Source organism: Ovis aries, chromosome 4, assembly GCF_016772045.2.
Source record: "Ovis aries strain OAR_USU_Benz2616 breed Rambouillet chromosome 4, ARS-UI_Ramb_v3.0, whole genome shotgun sequence".
In the NCBI taxonomy this organism is placed as follows: domain Eukaryota; kingdom Metazoa; phylum Chordata; class Mammalia; order Artiodactyla; family Bovidae; genus Ovis; species Ovis aries.
Window position 1 is genome coordinate 78,481,311 of NC_056057.1, and position 18,791 is coordinate 78,500,101.

General features: G+C 42.6%; 1 protein-coding gene across 6 annotated transcripts in view; it reads right to left on the minus strand.

Annotated features, from left to right (window-relative positions):
* The window catches only part of OGDH (oxoglutarate dehydrogenase), a 66,881-nt gene that overhangs the window by 47,176 nt on the left and 914 nt on the right, over positions 1-18,791 (minus strand). For all 6 annotated transcript variants that reach the window (XM_004007978.5, XM_012176964.4, XM_004007979.5 and 3 more), the window contains exon 2: positions 7,072-7,320. In XM_004007978.5, coding sequence (XP_004008027.1) covers positions 7,072-7,293 — 222 coding nt within the window. In that variant the 5' untranslated portion in view covers positions 7,294-7,320. The remainder of the gene's footprint in view (positions 1-7,071; positions 7,321-18,791) is intronic.

The window sequence follows — 18,791 nt, forward strand, 5'->3', positions numbered from 1 at the left end:
TTCAGACTCCTCCAACCAAGGCAGGCCTTGTTCAAACCATCCCTAGCTGAGGACAGGCAGAGCCATGCCCCGACCCAGCTCACTGCCAACACCATGTCTAGGAGGAACCAGGATCTGGGCCTGCCAGACCTGCCACCACAGAACTATTTCTATAGTTAAAACCAGGGGCTCTGCTTGGGGATTCCTTAACCACAGATGCCAAGTGAACTGTGCTTGACTAGAGCAACGCTGTGTTTTTTCTAAAACCACAGTGTTACACAGGCGAGAGAACATCTCCAGATAAGTTCTAATGTCTTCCTCTGTATTCTGTGTGGGTAAAATGTCAATAAACACACAGGATCAGCAAAGAAAAGCCATCCTGGCTTAGCCCTAACTGCTGATAGGGGAATGATGCTTCCTGAGTTTCCGCCCCAGACTAAGGGTGGTGGCCCCATCATATCATTATAGAAAGCACTGTGGTAAGCTGCCCAGTGGCCACACGTCCTCTCAGGTCCACACAAAGGCCCCCTGCAGTGGTTGTGAGGCTCCTTCATTGGAGGCATGTCCCTGGGGACTGACCTGAGATTTGTTTTGACCTCAGCCATGGGTGGGAGTGGCAGTGTGTAAGTTCTGGGTGGGGCATCCAAGGCCAGCAGGCTCTCCTCCCCTCCCCTCTCCTCTCAGAGATCCGCTGAGGGCTTGTGAGGCGGTCACTCAGGTCCCTGGATGACGGCAGGGCCTGGCAAATAGCTAGCACCAAACGCCAGATGTGAGGAGGTCCTTTGTGGGACTGCAGCCTAGCTGAACCACAGCTGCAAGGGAGCTGGGAACCAAGAGAAAGACTTCGCTGGTGGTGTTCTGAGTTGTTAGCTTTTAGGGTTATTTATTTCATGAACATTCACAGGAACCAGATTTTTATTGCAGGAAAATATTATATGCAGGACATCTGTGACCACTCTCACGAGCAGTCTTCCTGGGATTCCTCAACAAGTGAGAGCCCATGCCCTCTGCCTGGCTGTCTGCAGCCAACAGTGTGTTCTGTCAACTCAGTGTTACAACTTCCGAGGGCAGCCATGTAGGACCACACGCGCATCTGATCCCCCATGAGCCTAGTGGGCACCCGACCTGGAGGACCCAGCCCAGCCAAGCCAAGCCTCGGGCCCAGGGAGAACTGTGAGTCTGCGAATCATGACCACTTAGACAGAAGGCCCTAAACTTACAACCTGCTCACAGACAGCAGAATCCAGAGTCTGGCAGACCCTCAGTGGGGCCTGGCACAGATGGAACAGGAAGAGCCAGTGGCCTAGAGGCTCTGAGCTGATGCTGATCACCAACCACCACAGCTCCTTTCTGGGAAAATCCCCAAAGGATCCCTCCCTCTGACACTGTTTCCTTCCTTCCTTCCTCAGAAAGGAGGGGCTGGGAGAGTGGCTGGGGTGGAGCTCGACACTCCCTTCTCAAGAGCGGACCCGGCCCCAAGGATGACACTCCTTTCTTGCTTCTGATGTTCTCCTTTCCCTTGCGGTCACTCTGGACCCCTCTCTGCAGTTATCACTGCCATTTAAAAACCCACTATTTTTGCTTAGCATACAGTACGAAAGGGTAATCATTAAAAAGGCATGCTCCCAAAGATGCAGCATGCTTTTATTCCAAGTCTGCCCTCTTCTCGCCACAGGCTCAGCTCTGTCAGTGCCCGATGCCCTCACCTTCTTCCAACCGCCGAGGGGTCTATGCCCCCACAGCGCTTCACAAAATAAGCAAACACTCCTCTGCTTGACCCCTGGAGCCTCTCAACGCATGTTGCAGCTCAAACTTTTGGTTTTCACATGCTGCCTTTGGCTCCAGGCACCGAGCCCCGCAGGACCCTCTCCAGTGTTCACTGAGTGCCCCCCGACCCTCTGTCCCTCCGCAGTGCCTTTCCTGGGCACAGGCACACTGTCCCTGGTCAGGCCCCTTCCTTATCCTTCAAAGTTCAGTATGACTGGTGCTTCCCTTCAGAAGCCAGTGGGATTTACCCTGTGCTCTAACCGTGCTTTGCTTACAGAATTTTTACAGGCCTGCGAGCTAGAGGGCCCTGAATGCTCACACCTCCTGACAGCAACTCAGTCCTCCAAAAAACACTGTCACGAGCTGCAAACTGCCACACACGTAAAGTGAAGGCGCTGCTTCATGACCCCTACACCTTTCAAAGGTGCAAATTTTATTTCCCTGATCACATAAACACAAATCCTTTAAGAGTAAAACACCATACTGGAGTTAGGGAAGATATTCTTAGTGGTTAAGTTGATTTAACACAAAAGGTCACCAGGGTTGAGATTCCTCCTGATGTAGGAAGCTCAGTATGGAGAAACTTCAAAATGCAATTGAACAGCCTTGCTCACTGAAAGCCCATTAAGCATACCATGTGCATGTTTTCCTTCAAGGCCAGCAGAGAACTAGAGCGCACCATGGCTGTTTTTAAAGTGCAGCCAAGGCAGTTTCAAATGGCAGGATGAAAAGGAATGGTGTCACCGCATACTGGGGACGACGCATATCTGTTTCTGCTTTGCTTGTCTGGTTCAATTACAGAAAATTACAGGATTGTGTTTCATAAGCAGGGAAGAAAGGAGAACAGCGTGGGCCTGAAGGGTGGCATGGCAAAGCTCAAAGAGGTGGGACCGGGAGTCTGGAATTCGCACCTCGAGTCCTTACAGAGGTCCTGTTGTGACCATGCTTGACAAGAGAGCTGTTATTACACTTGGCAGCAGGCTGGCAAAAGGCAGGAGAGGAAATGGACTCAGTTAGCAGAGGAGGAAGACAGGCTTTCAGGAACTGGGCAGAGGTCACTCAGAAGGCCAGGCAGGGGAAGCAAGCTCTAATGGACAAAGGACAACTTGCCCGCACAATCAGAAGGGGCAGGGAGAGCACCACGGGGAGGAGAAGGCACAGGGCCTGAGCCTGGGTCCTCCCAGGCAGGGCTGACACCACATGATGCCTGTGGGTGGGGTCCTCTGAGGGTTCAGCAGCTCTCACTTACCTGTTTGTCTAAAACACTAACAAGGACAATATGGCTTTGACTCTGTATTTCAGATGTAATTAAAAATAAGACGTCACAATCTGACTTATCCCCAACACGGCCAAGACCTTAATGAGTGGGGGCTTTGGATGCTGACAGACCAAGCCTGGCTGAAGGTTCCTAAAAGGGTCATGTAGTGAGCTGCACTTGACAAGGTGTTTAATACTGAAGCACAGAGGCTGGACTGGAGAAGACGATGGGGAAGAGATGGCTGTCCAGGAAAGGACCACACCAAAGGATAGGAAGACAAGAGTACAAAGGCAGAGCCAGGGCCGATCAGGTAACTGGGCAGAGAGGTGCAGGGAGTGCCCCGGGGCTTTGCACCCCTGAACTGCTCGATTACTACAAACATAAATTTCATAATTAGATATCTAGAAACAAAAGTCTTCTTTAAAAATAGGGATATGACAAAACTATAAAGTAAATTACAAAGTCAAAAATGAAATACAGACTGAGAATCAGACTACAGTATTAGAGAATTACCTTGCTAGTTTTGTTAGGTATGGTTAAGAAACCATTCCCTTGTTAGAGTCACTCAGGTACATTTATGACAGAAATAATAATGGTTTGAGATTTGCCTTAATAAACACAATTGGGAAGTATTTTACAAAACAAACCAACAAACAGAAAAATAAGTAGGGAAGGAATAGATTTTTAAGGACTGGGAAACTGTTGAGAGCTACTGAAGTTGGGCACTGGGTCTCCTCGTGGAGGTTCATTTTACACTCCTGTCAACTGGGGGGGGAAAGCACAATGTTAGAGTTATGAGTTATATTTTATTTGGAGCAAAATGAGGACTATAGCCAGGGAGTCAGTATTTCACATAGCTCTGAGAAACTCCTCCAAGGAGGCTGGGGGTGGTCAGTATATTTGTAATTTTGGTGAAGGGAAGAGTATATGCAACCAAGCACTTATTTTTTGCAGAAGGCTGATCTAATCTTGTGACGGTTACTGCTAGTCACAAGGAGCAGATATCACTATGAAGGAATTTAGTGCTTTTCTAGATATGAGGAGATCAAAGAACTAGGTTCATAAAACCTTCCCTCGAAAATAATCTAACTACCTGAAGATCTGTCCTGCCAGTTTTTTCCGAAGCCCAGAGCGCCTGCTTTCTGACCTCCTCCTTGAACTCCTTTCAAGTGGTGTTGAAGGTTAGCGGCTGCAAAGGCTCATAATTTGATCTTCGGAAAGGTAGACAGCAAGTGCAAATTTGCAGCTGACACTCCTACTACATGTTTGAAAAGGTCATAAAAAGTTTAAGAAAAACAGGCGAGCAGAGAGGCAGAGATGCTAAATGTGTTCTGTTTCTGCTGAAAAAAGTCCAGTCCTAGCAGCTCCCCGTGAGCCCTCCGCAAATGAAGGGAAGAGCACAGCAACTGAACCAGCTCTCAGGCAGGGAGTCTGATAGGCACCATCTGACGCAGAAATGAGAGATCAGGAAGATGATCAATCCAAACCTTAAAAGCTAATTTTCTTTGTATCTCCCTATTTTTTTCTAACACAGACCAAAATAAAGCATTTTTAACAAAGTCAATAACTTCCAAGATCTTTTGTGTGTCATAGATGCCTCTGAAAATCTCAGCAAAGCTCTGGAACGTCTCCATCAAAAAGTAAGCACACATCAGTTACTGGGCCTAATTCAATGTGGAGGGGTGATCAAGTCCATTTTGCTGGGAAGCCCGAGAAGGGGCACTGCCACTGTGAATGCCCACTGATTTACACCATCCTGCCCCTCTCCCTCTAGGATACACTGAGTCCCCTGGAGAACCTGACAACAGAAATCAGCAGATGAAATCAGGCCCAAAGATGCCAACCTGCATGTATTCTCTTATTAAACTACAAAGCCCTTTTTGGAGATCCTTTCCCCACACCCCTGAAGAGTCTCGTGGAGCCCGAGGAACCAACCCTCACTCTAGACTCTTCCTCAGGAAGCTGCCTCAGTTTTGTCAGTAGGCCTCTCACTGTGCTGTCCTCTCTCAGGACAGATGGACTCCGTGACCATTCCACCCGGCCTGAGAGCCCCCAAGTGCTTCCCAGTCATCACATGCTATCTTTCTTGATGCTATGTGATAAAAATACTTTTCAAGAATTGGTGGTGGGGGGGGGGGGGGAATAATTAGTGGAGCAAAGAGCACTTTTAGGGTGGTGAAAATACTCTGTATGATATATTGTAATGGTGGTACATGTCATTATCTATTTGTTCAAAGCCACAAATGCATACCACCAAGAGTGAACCCTAATGTAGACTATGGGCTTTCGGTGATGATGACACATCAGTGCAGGTTCATCAACTCTAACAAATCTTAAGTCTGGTGGGGAATGTTGATGGTGTGGGAGGTTCCATGTATAGGGGCAAGGAGTGAGTATATGGCAAATCTCTGTACCTACCCCCCAATTTTGCTGTAAACCTAAAACTCCTCTAAAGAGTAAATCTTGAAAAAAAATTTAAGCAATAATAACAATAATGATATTAACACAAATACTAATAATGGTGACAGTCACTGTGATGGTTTCAGCTCCACTTTTCAGAGCTCTACACAGCAGAGTGGTGTGCTTCTTCACTGCAACCCATTCCCGTGACGCAGGGCATCCATACTCGGACACCCCCAAGCCTAGATCCATATTATCTCGTAAGAGCTCATTCCAGTGTTATTCCCCCCTAAGCTGAATAGAACTTAAGAAAACTTGTTTGGTTCTACAAAGAGGTTATATCTGAGAACAGGAAGGTGAGGGACAGCCTGGACATGAGACGAAAGTCTGATTCTAAAACCTCTGGGCTAAGTTTATTTGAGAGAGAACCTTGCAGCAACTATCCTCAGAAACTGCTAACATCTGCCATCACCAGCAGGGCCAGTTTCATAGGGCACTTCTTTCTGGGTAGTCCACTTGTCTACCGTCTTGGGAGACACACCCCAGAGCTCCTCCCGTAGGAAACCAGGTTTCATCTTGCTCATGGAGCAATGCAGCTTCCATGTTGCCATGAAAACAGGGAAGGGAAAGACCTGGCTAGATGTCCTCCTTTGCCAGGCAAGAAGGTTCAGACCAAGAGGTGGCATTCCTGATGAAACAGGGCTGGGGGCTCCCGCAGTCACACAAACATATCCAATCCTAAATGTCACTAACACTGCAGAGTAAAGGGTAAAGATTATACTCGAAGGCCTGACAGAAGCAGGCTGCTTTCTGAAGACAAGTCCCTAAAACTTCACAAGGAAGGAAGAGGCCAGATCAACAGAGATGGCAGCCAGCCTCTGATGGGCACTTCCTCTATGTAGATCCTGAGCACCTTGCATATACTGTCTCCTCAGATCTTCCCACACCCTGCAAATGGGCCACAAGGAGCTAAGCAGCTTGGGGACCCACCCTCTAGCACCTGCACTGGGCTAGGTGCCTGACCCGAAAGCCAAGAAACAGTTATCAAAACTCATAAATATCACTGGCCAAAAGGCTCTGAAGAAGTTCTGCCACCAAGCATGCTCTGTATCAAGTAAACACATGAAGGGAGAGGTTCTAAGGAACAGCCTCATATGTCAACATAGAGAAATTAGAAGAAGCCTTCATAGAATTTACTTTTAAATACAGGAGAGGGACATAAACATGCTGATCTAAAATGTCATTTGTAGAGAAATCTTATGAGGTGGTTTTCAGGTGTTCCGAGGACAGTGGGATGGACGAGCTTCCTGAAGGTCCCTCCTTCCGTGCGCTTCCGCCATCCTGCAGCAGCCTTGGTGATGTCCTGGGAGTGGTGCAAGTGCTTCGTCACCCCTGTGGGGGTTTAACATTTTGGCTGTTCCGTGGAGCAAGGCCTTGAGCGCGCCGCACATGGAGAGAGGGAAATGCCCCTCCAGAGAAGGTGGTTCCTGCTGGGCCTGGGCCGACGGTTGAGTTGGGCTGATGCAAAGAACTCGAGTCGGTGGGGCTTCCAGCCGCCTGCCTAACTTCCTTCTTGAGGGTCCTCAGAACACATGCACTTACCTGGACGGCCAGCCACCACCGGCCAAGACTCCAAACACGAAGACACCTGCTCCTTTGAGCCTTACCTTGTGTACACTTTTGGGGTTTTCCAACCAAGCATAGTACATTTCCTCCACATAGTTCGAACTAGTCCCGCTGAGGAAAGGCTCTGCAGCAACGGGGGCAGTATAGCACCGTATCTGCCCAAACGTCCTAGCTGCTGCTGGTCTGTTTTGTGAAAATGTCTTCACAGTCTGGGAAGCCGTTAACGGCCTCAACTTAGCAGCACAAGTCCTTAAGTGAAACATTCTTGTCCTGAAGTCTCTCACGACTGTCTGCACCAAAAAAAAGGAAAGAGAAGTTAGAAAGTGCATTTTAGCAGACAAGGCTACTGGGGGGAAAACCTCTCAGACTCTGGCTGGAGGAGAAAGCGTCTGTAAATGCATGTGTGGCTGCGTGTTCTGCTTCAGAGAGCATGGCAGAGCGTGAAGTAGTCAAGTGGACCAACCGTCTACATACAGGGCCTGCACTCAATATGGGGAGGCAAGAGCACAGCTGCAGAGGTCATGGTCTTCACCTGCAACTTTTGATCTAGTTTAAGGGCTATGATATATCATGACGGGGTGCTTCCCTGATGGCTCAGCAGTAAAGAACCTGCCTGCAATGTAGAAGATGCAGGTTCAATCCCGGAGTTAGGAAGATCCCCTGGAGTAGGAAATGGCAACCCACTCTAGTATTTTTGCCTGGGAAATCCCATGGACAGAGGAGACTGGTAGATGCCTACAGTCCATGGGGGTCGCAAAGAATTAAGACATGACTAAGCACATGTACGTTTATGTGTTGTGTAAAACAACTATAGGAAAAGGCAACAAGGATGAATTAAGGATTAGGTTAGTATTAACTGCAAAAGGAGAAATACTTTCTAGTCTATCTGGAGATTACCGAGCCCTAATGGACTCTTGGTATTCTGGAGAACACAGAGACACTGGGAAAATATTTTTCTCACCCTCAAATAATTTATCTTTGAGCAGAAGAAAAAATATATTAAAAATAATTATAGCAATAAACTGACGCCCAGTTGAGAAAATTAAAAAAAAACAATAATTACAGCAAAAGCACTGAGCACCTGAGGGACACAGAAAACACCAACAGAGCTCCCTGGGAGAACCCGCTTCTCCTAAGCGCCTTTCCAGCAGCCAGGAGAGCTCGGGGACAGGCACAGACAACAGGGAGGACTTCGCTCTGAAGAGGAGGGGGAGGCAGGGACTCTACATATAGGAATCAGTAGGAAGAAAGATCAGACAGATGGAAAAGTCTGAAGAACACAGGGGAGGAGCAAGAACTGTCTTGGCTGGCAGGAGGAATGGACTAGCTGGACAGCCACGTTTCCTAAAACTGGAGCCAGGAGAGGGCCAACAAGGGAGGCAGGGGGCTCTGCAAGACAAAGGCACGGACGAAATGACCACAGAAGAATCTACCTACCTCACACTACTCTACACTCAGCAGCTTGACCTGTTAGGACTCTTCCGAACCCACCAACTCCCTCGAGGCAGGCCTTAGCTCTTCTGGTTTATAGGTCACCTTTCTGAGTTTATTTATATTTTCCCCAAAGTTCAGTGGATCTTGAGTTTGATGGTTGTAATTTTACTAAATCTAATATATAACTTTAACTACACTATCCACTTTACAAAAGCAGCTGATGCACCCACTAGACCATGAAAGAGTTTAGATTGTCTGGGTTGGGAAGATCCTCCGGAGGAGGACATGGAACCCACTCCAGTATTCTTCCTGGAGAATCCCCATGGGCAGAGGAGCCTGGCGGGGCTATAGTCCATAGGGTCTCACAGAGTTGGACACGAATGAAGTGACTAAGCAGCTGCAGTGGAGGGTCTTGAACCACTTCCAATCAAGTGTAAGCATTCAGATGCCTCTGGAAGGGGAAAAGGACACTGTGCTGCTTCTCTTCCCACAAAAATCCCAGCTGCCCAGTGGTCTCTTCCAGTCATAGCAAAAGAGGCTGGGGAAGGGGAGAGGAGCCGCTGGGCACAAGTGAGGCTCTCCATAGCCCTCTGCCCTGGGAGGTGATGACTGATGGTCTAACAAACAGCTGGCCTTAAAGCAAGTGCCCTGGCTGTAAAGTGGGAATCACATCCCACCTCCACTCCTGCCTGAAGGAAATCCAAGCTCTGAGACAGGCTGAGAATTACCCAGAAATAAATGTTACTTAAACTATCCTCTACACCGTTTGTAAGAACCCCTTCTCTTGACCCAAATATGATCAGGATATGCATAAAGGACACTGACACCTGCTTGGAAAAGACAGGTCAACAAAAGCAGAATTTAAAAGCTAAACAACAAACAAAAACTTCCCCTTAAAAATTAAATGCTATCTTTAGGATGCTATCTTAACTCCGTTTTAAAAAAAACCTTAAGTAACTTCAGTAGTTCTTCCTACTGCCAACTCTATTCCAATTTTCTCAGCTATTAAGTTTAAGGCAGACAAAAGGCTATCAAAGACACTGATGGCAAAAATACTATTACCATTGCTTTCCACATTAATTAAAAAAAAAAAACCTCAGGCCGACACTCATCTTTTTCCTCCAATGTCATTATTATCCAGGCAGCTTGAAATACTCTGAGTTGGAGTATTCTCCTAGAACAGAGCAGTATCATCACCTCCATTAACAGTCATTATTCAGTTGCTGCAATACTCAATTAACAGGCATCACACTGACAAGTACAAAACAAGTTCATTTCATCTCTTCTTCCTAAAGCAGTCCTTCCAATATGCTACAGTAAACAAACCACGTTACCAAGTTATCTACAGTCATAAAATCTGACAAACAGCTCAGTGCTGCCCAGCACAATTACTAACAATCTTCAAACTTCCCTTAAGATGACTCATATGAGTCATAGGAAAACTTTGCCTTCAGCAGACAGCTCAACATCCCCCTGCCTCCACCCCAGGATGACCAGGAACAGCTGTTCCCTATCCGCAATCTGAGAGACCCACAGAGCAGACATCAGGTATACATTTCAGATTCTGGAAGGTTCAGATTCCATCCTTCCAATTCCAGAGTCAACATTAAGAATAGTGCATTTCTGGTAGGAATGCTGAACCGTTCAAACACTTTCATGAAAGCTTTGGGTTGTTAAAAAAGCCCAAGTGTTCTTCTGACTTGTGGTTGAGAACAATATTTCTACTTTGATAGGGGTGCCAAATATTCTTAGTGGGGAAAGAACAGTCTTTTCAACAGATGGTGCCAGGGCAACTGGAAATCCACATGTGAAAAAATGATTTTGGACCCCTGTCTTACACTGTACACAAAATTAACTCAAAATGGATCAAAGACCTACATGTAAGAGCTGACACTGTGAGACTCTTAGAAAGTTTCTAACTTCCAAAATGGAGTAAATCTTCAGAACCTTGAGTCAAACAATGTGTCTTAGGACACCAAAAGTACAAACAACAACGACAAATTGGACTTCATCAAAATAAAAACTTCAGTGCTTCAAAGTGAAAGTCACTCCGTCACATACAACTCTTTGTGACCCCATGGACTATACAGTCCATGGAATTCTCCAGGCCAAAATAGTGGAATGGGTAGCCTTTTCCTTCTCCAGGGGATATTCCCAACTCAGGAATCAAACACAGGTCTCCCGCACTGCAGGCGGATTCTCTACCAGCTGAGACAGAAGGGAAGTGCTTAGTGCTTCAAAGGACACCATCAAAAAAGGCAGTCTAAAAAGGAATACATGCAAATTACACAGTTAATAAGGTACATGCATGCAGAATATAAAGAACTCATGACCCAAAAATGTAAATATAACTATAATGAAAAGTAACCCAATAAAAAAAACTGCCAAAGGATACAAACAGACATTTTTTCAAAGACACACAAACGATCAGTAAAAATGTTAAAGCATACCCAAAATCATAGTCATTAGGCAAAAAAATTTGCAAATCAAAATCACAACAAGATAGGACTTCAGGCCCACTAGACTGGATATAATCAATATAAGCAAGTGTTGGAGAAAACACGAAGAATTAGAACCCTCATAGAATCCAGGTGGGAGTGTAAACTGGTGTAGCCACTTTGGAAAATAGTTTCTTGAAAAGTTAAACATAGAATTACCATGTGGCTCAGCAACTCCACTCCTAGGTATACAACCAAGAAAAACAAAAACATATGTCCACACAAGCCCTTGTACACAGATGTTCACTGCGGCATTATTCATACTTGCCAAAAAGTGGAAAAACTCAGAATGTGATAGACCATACTATGTAATAGGACTAAGCAATAAAAAGGAATGAAATACCAATACACCCTGCAATACAGATGACCTTTGAATATATTAAGTGAAAACAGTCATTCACACACAAAAAACACAATATTGTATGACTTCATATATATGAAATGTTCACAACAAGCAAATCAATACGACATAAAGCCCAGGGTTGGGGGCAGTAAGGATCAGACAGGACTACTAATGGGTATGGGCTTTCTGCATTGACAGGTGGTTTTTGAGCCACCAGGGAAGCCCAGATATGGGGTTTTTGGGGGAAGGGGGAGATGAAAATATTCTAAAACTAGATTATGCTGATGGCTTCACGACCTTATGGTATACTGTAAGACATTAAATTGTACAGTTTAAATGGGTGAATTATATGGTATATGAATTATACTTCAATAAAGTTTTTTTTTTTTTTTTTAAATCTTTGTCAACAAATATGCCCAACCCTAAACTTCATTGATTCTTTTTTTGGCTACACAGAATGGCATGCGAGATCCTAGTTCCCCGACCAGGGATTGAACCTGGTGCCCCTCTCCACCTCCATGCAATAGAAGTGTGGAGCCCCAACTGCTGGACCACCAGGGAAAACCCTCAATAAAGTTGTTTTTTAAAAAGTCTAAGAAGAAACATGAATCTGTCAATATCAATAAAGTACACAAGGTGACACTTTGTAACCATTAATTTCAAGACACAAGTATATAATATATACATTTGAGAAAAATAACATTTTAAAAAAGGCAAAAACTAAAGCAAAATTTGTTTTTAAGGGTTAAGTGCTCTGCCCTTAGGAAAATAAAACAGAACTTTATCTGCGCCTGAACATTCCCCAGTTAGGCAGCACACACTTTACCCAAGGTCACCTCCCCATTCACAGGATGGGGAGATAAACTGACTTCTGACGTCTATGACCGTCATGCTGGCTAGGCAGAGGAATAATTAGAGGTAAAAACAGCTTGGACAGTTTCTCAAGACATGAGTCTTTGTGGGAAAAGCACATGCATAGTTAAATGGTTGTTACCACTCTACGTTGCCTGAGAACCATTTTAAAAGAACAACTTACCTTGAAAGGTGGTGTTTTTTTGGGGGCAGGGGGCGTTTCAGACTCAAGATTCTCATAACAAGTCAAGAAAACAATGCTTGCTACATACCCACAGCTATTACTCCAATATTCTAGCTTTAGCAGTAATACAAAGACATCAGGTATAGAGAGAGCACAAATACCAATTCTCTTTTACTGGCTGAGAATCTAAGGAGAATTCAACATCTTTCACCTGTGATGCCTCATCAAACATAAACTGAGAGAGGGAGGTAGTGCAGATTACTCTTAAACTGCAAAGGTATTCTGCCATCATTAGATGAAAGTGGTGGCTGAGCCTGCAGGGCAAGCAAAGCAGAATGGCCCTTACTATGCCAGTCTTAAATGTGTCACCTGATCCATGGTCAGTTTCCTCTGCCATAAAGTGAAGGGAACAATCAGTCCTGCTTTCTCAAAAATGAAAGAATTTTACACACTTTAAAAATACTTTTATGACTAAAGGACAATTTACCAGAAAAACAAAAAACCAACCAACCAGCCAAATAAACAAACAAAAAACAAGAAAAGCTACCCTACAGCTAATGCTTTCTCTTAAAAAAGCTGAAGTTTCCAAGGTAAACCTAAACAGAAGTAAACTTGGAGTGGGTAACTGACCAGACTGTTAGGAAGGACTTCCACCTCTGAACCAGGAACCCTAAACAAGCTTCAGTGCCCAGGCCTGAAGACTGAGCTGTCCTTCCCCAGACTGACACTGTTACCAGAGGTGCCCTGACTGTGGTGATGCATAGTATAGGTAAGCTGGCATCTTTTAAAGGTGTTGGTTAAAGTACAAATTATTAAAATTTTATGAAAAGCAAGGGCAGTTGTCAATATTTATTAAAAACTTAAAAAGTATATACAGAACTTCTGTTTCCCACTACATGCAGCTAAAAATAAGAGATGTTTCATTAAAAAAAAAAAAAAAACCAACACACAATTCTGAAAGGTGGAGAGGAGACAGACTTGGGAAGGGACCTTAGGGCCCAGAAGGCTCAGAATTGAGTTCTCCTTCTCTTTTTGCCTCATATATTCCAGGCTAGGTGCTGAAGAAGTTGGCAACCCAGAAATGCCAACTACTGTAGACTCAAAAAAAGCTGCAATGTAAGTCTGCCCTCTCAGGCCAGTGGACTGAGAATGGCGCAGTCTAGCAGGACAGAATTTTCAGACAATAACCACTCTACTGCAACCAAACCCACAGAAAACATGGTGGCCTGCTCCCACTCCACTTGGTAGTATCAGAGGAGATCAGCGACTTTCATCCCCACCAGTGACAATGACCCCCTCCCCGCAGCAATATTAGTAGAGGCCAAGAGGTAGCCTAGATTTTACTGCCCAGCCGCACAAGGCAGGGTGGAATCTCCTTTTCCCAGGCAGGGTGGAATCACAAAGGTCTAACTGAGAAATTACACCCACACAGCAGTGACAAGGAATCCCTGCCCACAGATACCAAGGAGGCCAGGTGAGGAGCCTCCACCTCCATCCAGTAATAACCAGGCAGCACCTCCTACCCCCCCAGCAGTGTCAGAAGCCTGTTCTGTTGTGCTCACCAACACTAAGATGACACACATTAGAATTATGTGGCAAAGTTGCAGAAGAGCCAGCATCAATATGCTTCCACAAGCAACTATGAACATATGAAACATAGCTATGATGAATCAAATGAAGAATAGCCCTAAGGAACAGTAAGGAACAAGAGAAATAGATATATGGGAAGACCTAATGCTGAATGTCATCTCTGCTGAAACATATTCAAAATAACTGAAAAATTATAAAACTTAGATTCAATAAGCTGAGAGATGAATCTTGTGAAATGTGTGATGGATGAAGCAAAAATTACAACACATCTGATGTGGTTCTAATGCTGTGTCTGTAGAGGAATTATTTAAGACAATTTTAAGTGGAGTAGGATAAAGTGATGCAAACAGAGATATGGTTTCCATATTTCACTCAAAATGATAAAATGATGACACTAGTAGACTGTGATAAATTATGTATATACAATGCAATACCTAAAAATCCACTAAAAAAGCTACACAGATACACTAAAAAACACTACATATAATTAAAAGTGGAGTTTAAAAATGTGTCCAAGTTAAAAAAAAAAATGTGTTCAAGTAACCCACAAGGGGGCAAGAAAAAGAAAGCAGAGGAACAAAAAACAAAAAAGAAAATAAAGAATAAAATGGCAGACATAACTCCTAACATATCAATTATTACACTAAATGTAAGTGATCTAAATACACCAGTTAGAGACAGGCAGAATGGATAAAACAACAGGATCTGATAATATAAGAAATTTCAAATGTAACAATGCAGGAAGGCTGGAAGTGAAAGGATGAAAAATTATGTATCATATAAACATTAAGCAAAAGAAAGCAGGAGTTTATTTCATCATCTAATAATAACACTATTATCAGACAAAATAGATATCAGAGCAAAGAAAATTACCAGAGATACTAATGACAAAAGATTAATCTACCAAGAAAATATAGCAGTCTTAAATATGTATGTACCAAACAACATAACTGCAAAATATGTGAATCAAACTAATAAAAGTGAGTGGAGGAAAAAAACAAATTTAAATTATAGTTGGAAACTTCAACTCTTTCAACAAGAAACAGAAAAGCTGGATATGAGGTCAGCAAGGAAACCAAGAAACTCAAAAGTACAAACTACTACAACTTATCCAGTTTGAAATAGCTATTCAAGAAATTTCATGTGTAAATTTAAAAGCTCCTGAGAAAGCAGACTCCAGGAAATTTCCTGGCATTCCAGTGGTTAGGACTCTTTACTTCCACTTCTGGGGGCATGGGTTCAATCCCTGGTTGGAAACTTAGATCCACATGTGGCAATGCCAAAAACAAACCAAACGAAAAACAATGCAATCTACCATACTGACAGGCTTGAAAAGAAAAACTGCATGCTCATATCAACAGATGCAGGTAAGGCACTTGACAAAATTCAACCACCATGATAAAAATTCTCAGAAAACTAGGAATAAACGGGAACTTTAACTTGATAGTAAGTCTCCACAAAAGCCTACAGCTAGTACATACTACTTAATGGTGAAAGAGTGACTGCATCTTTTAAAAACTGGGAGCAACGTAAGGATGTCTACTTTCATCCCTAGTATTCAACATACTAGTAGCCAGTGCAATAAGCCAAAAAAAGGAACTAAAAGAAAAAAAAAAAAAGGAACTAAAAGGCATACAGATCAGAAAGTAAAAAAACTACTACTATTTGCAGATCACATAATCGATTTTCTATGTACAAAACTTTAAGGAACCTACAAAAACATTTATAGAATAAGTGAATTTGCAGGGATTCATAGGATACAAGATAAATATATAAAAACCAACTGCATCTCTACACACTATCAAAGGACACATGAAAAAGAATTTTAAAAAAGGAAACAGTATAAGTCTGACAAAACATGTACAAGGCTTGTATGCTAAAAACTACAAAATACCAATGAATAAAAAAACCTAAATAAATGAGAGACATACCTTGTTCATGGACTGGAAGATTATCTCCAAATTGTTACACAACTCTAGCACAATTCCTATCAAAATCTCAGTGAGAATTTCTGTAGATAGAGGTAAGATTACACTAAAAAATTTCTAGGCGAAGGCAAAGGAATTAGATTAGCTGAAACAACAGTAGTGGGAAGAACCAATTTACTTACTTTCAAAATTTATTATGTAGCTTCAATAATTATATTGTATGGTACTGATGGTGAGACAGACAAAAAGACTGATGAAACACAACAGAGAACTCTAAAACAGATCTGCACAAGCACAACCAACTGATATCTGGCAAAAATGTAAAAGCAATTCAATGGAGGAAGAACAGTCTTCGCAACAAATGCTGCTAGTTGGGTATCTACAGTGGAAGGAAAAAGAAAAAAAGAGAGAAAGAATAAACGGAAAAGAAAAGAAAGGAATCACTCAAGCTAGAATTCACACCTTATATAGAAATCAACTTGAAGTGGATTATAAATTTAAATGTACAACACAAAACTATAAAACTTATAGAGAAATATGTAAGAGAAACGAGAGTGAGGTGGTCTTTAACTTGCTACTAAAAGCACAACCCAGAAAAGACAAAGTTCATAAACAGGACTTGACCAAAATTTTAAAAGTTTTTGCTCTCCAAAAGATCCCATTAAGAAGGTGAAGACAAGCTACAGACAGAAGAAAATATCTGCAAACCACATGTCCAACAAAGGACTAGAACGCTTCAGAAATTCTCAAAATGAAACATTAAAAACTGCAAATGATCCAATTACAAAATGGGCAAAAGATATGAATAGGTATTTCTCTGAAGAGGCAACACATTCAGTATCACTAGCCAGGAGGGAAATGCAAATTAAAACCACAATCACTACACATCTATTAGGCTAAAAAAATTTTAATGCTACCAAGAATATGGAGTAAGTGGGTCACAAACACATTATTGGTGGGAATGTAAAAGAAGAGTCTGTAATAGAATGTAATAGAAAAGTCTGTCTACTTTAGAAAAAACTAAACATGAAACCACCCTATGACCTGGTGATTACACTCCTGGGAATTTTTCTCAGAGAAATGAAAACTTCTGTTCACATAAAAACCTGTATATATAACTCCATATAAGCGTGCTATGCGGGGCTGTTCAACACAAACATAATAATGTACTTTTGTGAATGAGAGTTGGCATGTCAAACGCATCCTCTAGAAAAATAACTGGTGTAATATTAAGACTTGTTTTCTAAAGTTGATACTGTGGGTTATTTTTGTGAACAGTCTGATGTTTGGGACCTTTTTTTTCTTTTCTCAGAATAAAAAAGTCCTTATTAAACCAGGAATTTGAAGGAAAAAGAAACCCCAAAAACCTGTATATAAATGTTTATAACAGCTTAACAGTCAAAGAATGGAAACCACACAGATGTCCTTCAATGACTGGAGACTTAAATCAACTATGGTACACCAATAGCCTGGTACATCGATAGCATCAAAAGCATAAAAACAAAACTACTGATATAGGCAACAACCTGCATGCATTTTCAGGGAATCACGCTTAGCAAAAAAAGCCAACCCTAAAAGGTTACATACTGTACAATTCTCGTTATGTAACATTCCTGACATGTCAAAATTATAGAAATGGAGAACAGATTAGTGGTTGCCAGGAGCTGAGGAACTGCAGGCAGGACGGAAGTGGGTACAGCCATAACAAGATAACAGGAGGGACCCCTGGCATGACGGAAAGGTTCTCTATCTTGACTGTTAATCAGGGTCAATACCTGGTTGTGATTATAGTATGAAGTTTTTGTAAAAATGTTATTTGAGAAAATGGGTAGGGACACTGGGATCTCTCTGTACTAGTTGTTGTAATTGCATGTAACAGACTTGCATGTACAATTTCTCAAAATTACAAAATTCTAGAATAAATTTCTCAATAATTGTACAATTATTCCAAAATAAAACTATCTAAAAATTTTAAAGACGATGGTACAGTACTTTTCTCAAATGGGGCAGTCAGGAGTAAGACTAATTAAAAGCAGACCTGCTACATATCTTATATATATATATCTATATATCCTGCATATATATTATGCAAGATACACATATAGCATGGTAAATATTGCACTTTTAATAAGCTGTGTGTTCAAACTGAAATGAAATCAATAGAAATTAATGTATTTCTGAAATTAAAATTAGTCTTTAAATTTTGGAGATGGCTGCATACTATGAATACACCACAAACTAGTGAATTGTATACTTGAAAGAGTGAACAGTATGGTACATGAATCATATCTCAATAAAGCTGTTAAAAGGAAAAAAAAAAGTACTTGAAATGTGGAAAATGCTCTTCAAAATTTTACCAGGATACTCTAATCTTTCTTCAACTTTCTAAGATCAGCTAATTTGCAAAGCTAGAATAGTACTATACATTTTCAGACCGTGAGGGTCTTGCACAAAAAAACTTCAGTTTGACTACTGCACCTCTTGTCACAGTGCAAGCAAGACTTCATCCAGGCCATTTATCCTAAAGCTGCTCAGAGCAGTAAACCTGGGAGTCAGCCTCTAGTCCCCGCTTCAAAGTACGGTAAAACAAAGAAGAGAAACCCCAGGACAAAACAGTTCACACCTCAGGTCTGAGTCAGCTCTCCTCGGTTATGGGTGAAGGGCAGAGAGAACAAGTTCTTGTCTGTACTCAGTGTCTCGCCACCAGTTTTCTACTAAGCTTCGGTACACGACTTACACTGACATCACCTAGCTTTGCGAAACGGAAAAGGTACACTAGTGTGTTCCTCGAGGAAACGCGCTTCATCTCAACATGAACTACCATATCCCTGGAAGAAAGAAGCGTACTGACTACAGTAGGGTACTGCAAGCTTGTCTACCCATTAAGGGTGTTGCCCCCAAAGAGTTCACAGGAGGATGGGTACTGTGGGTA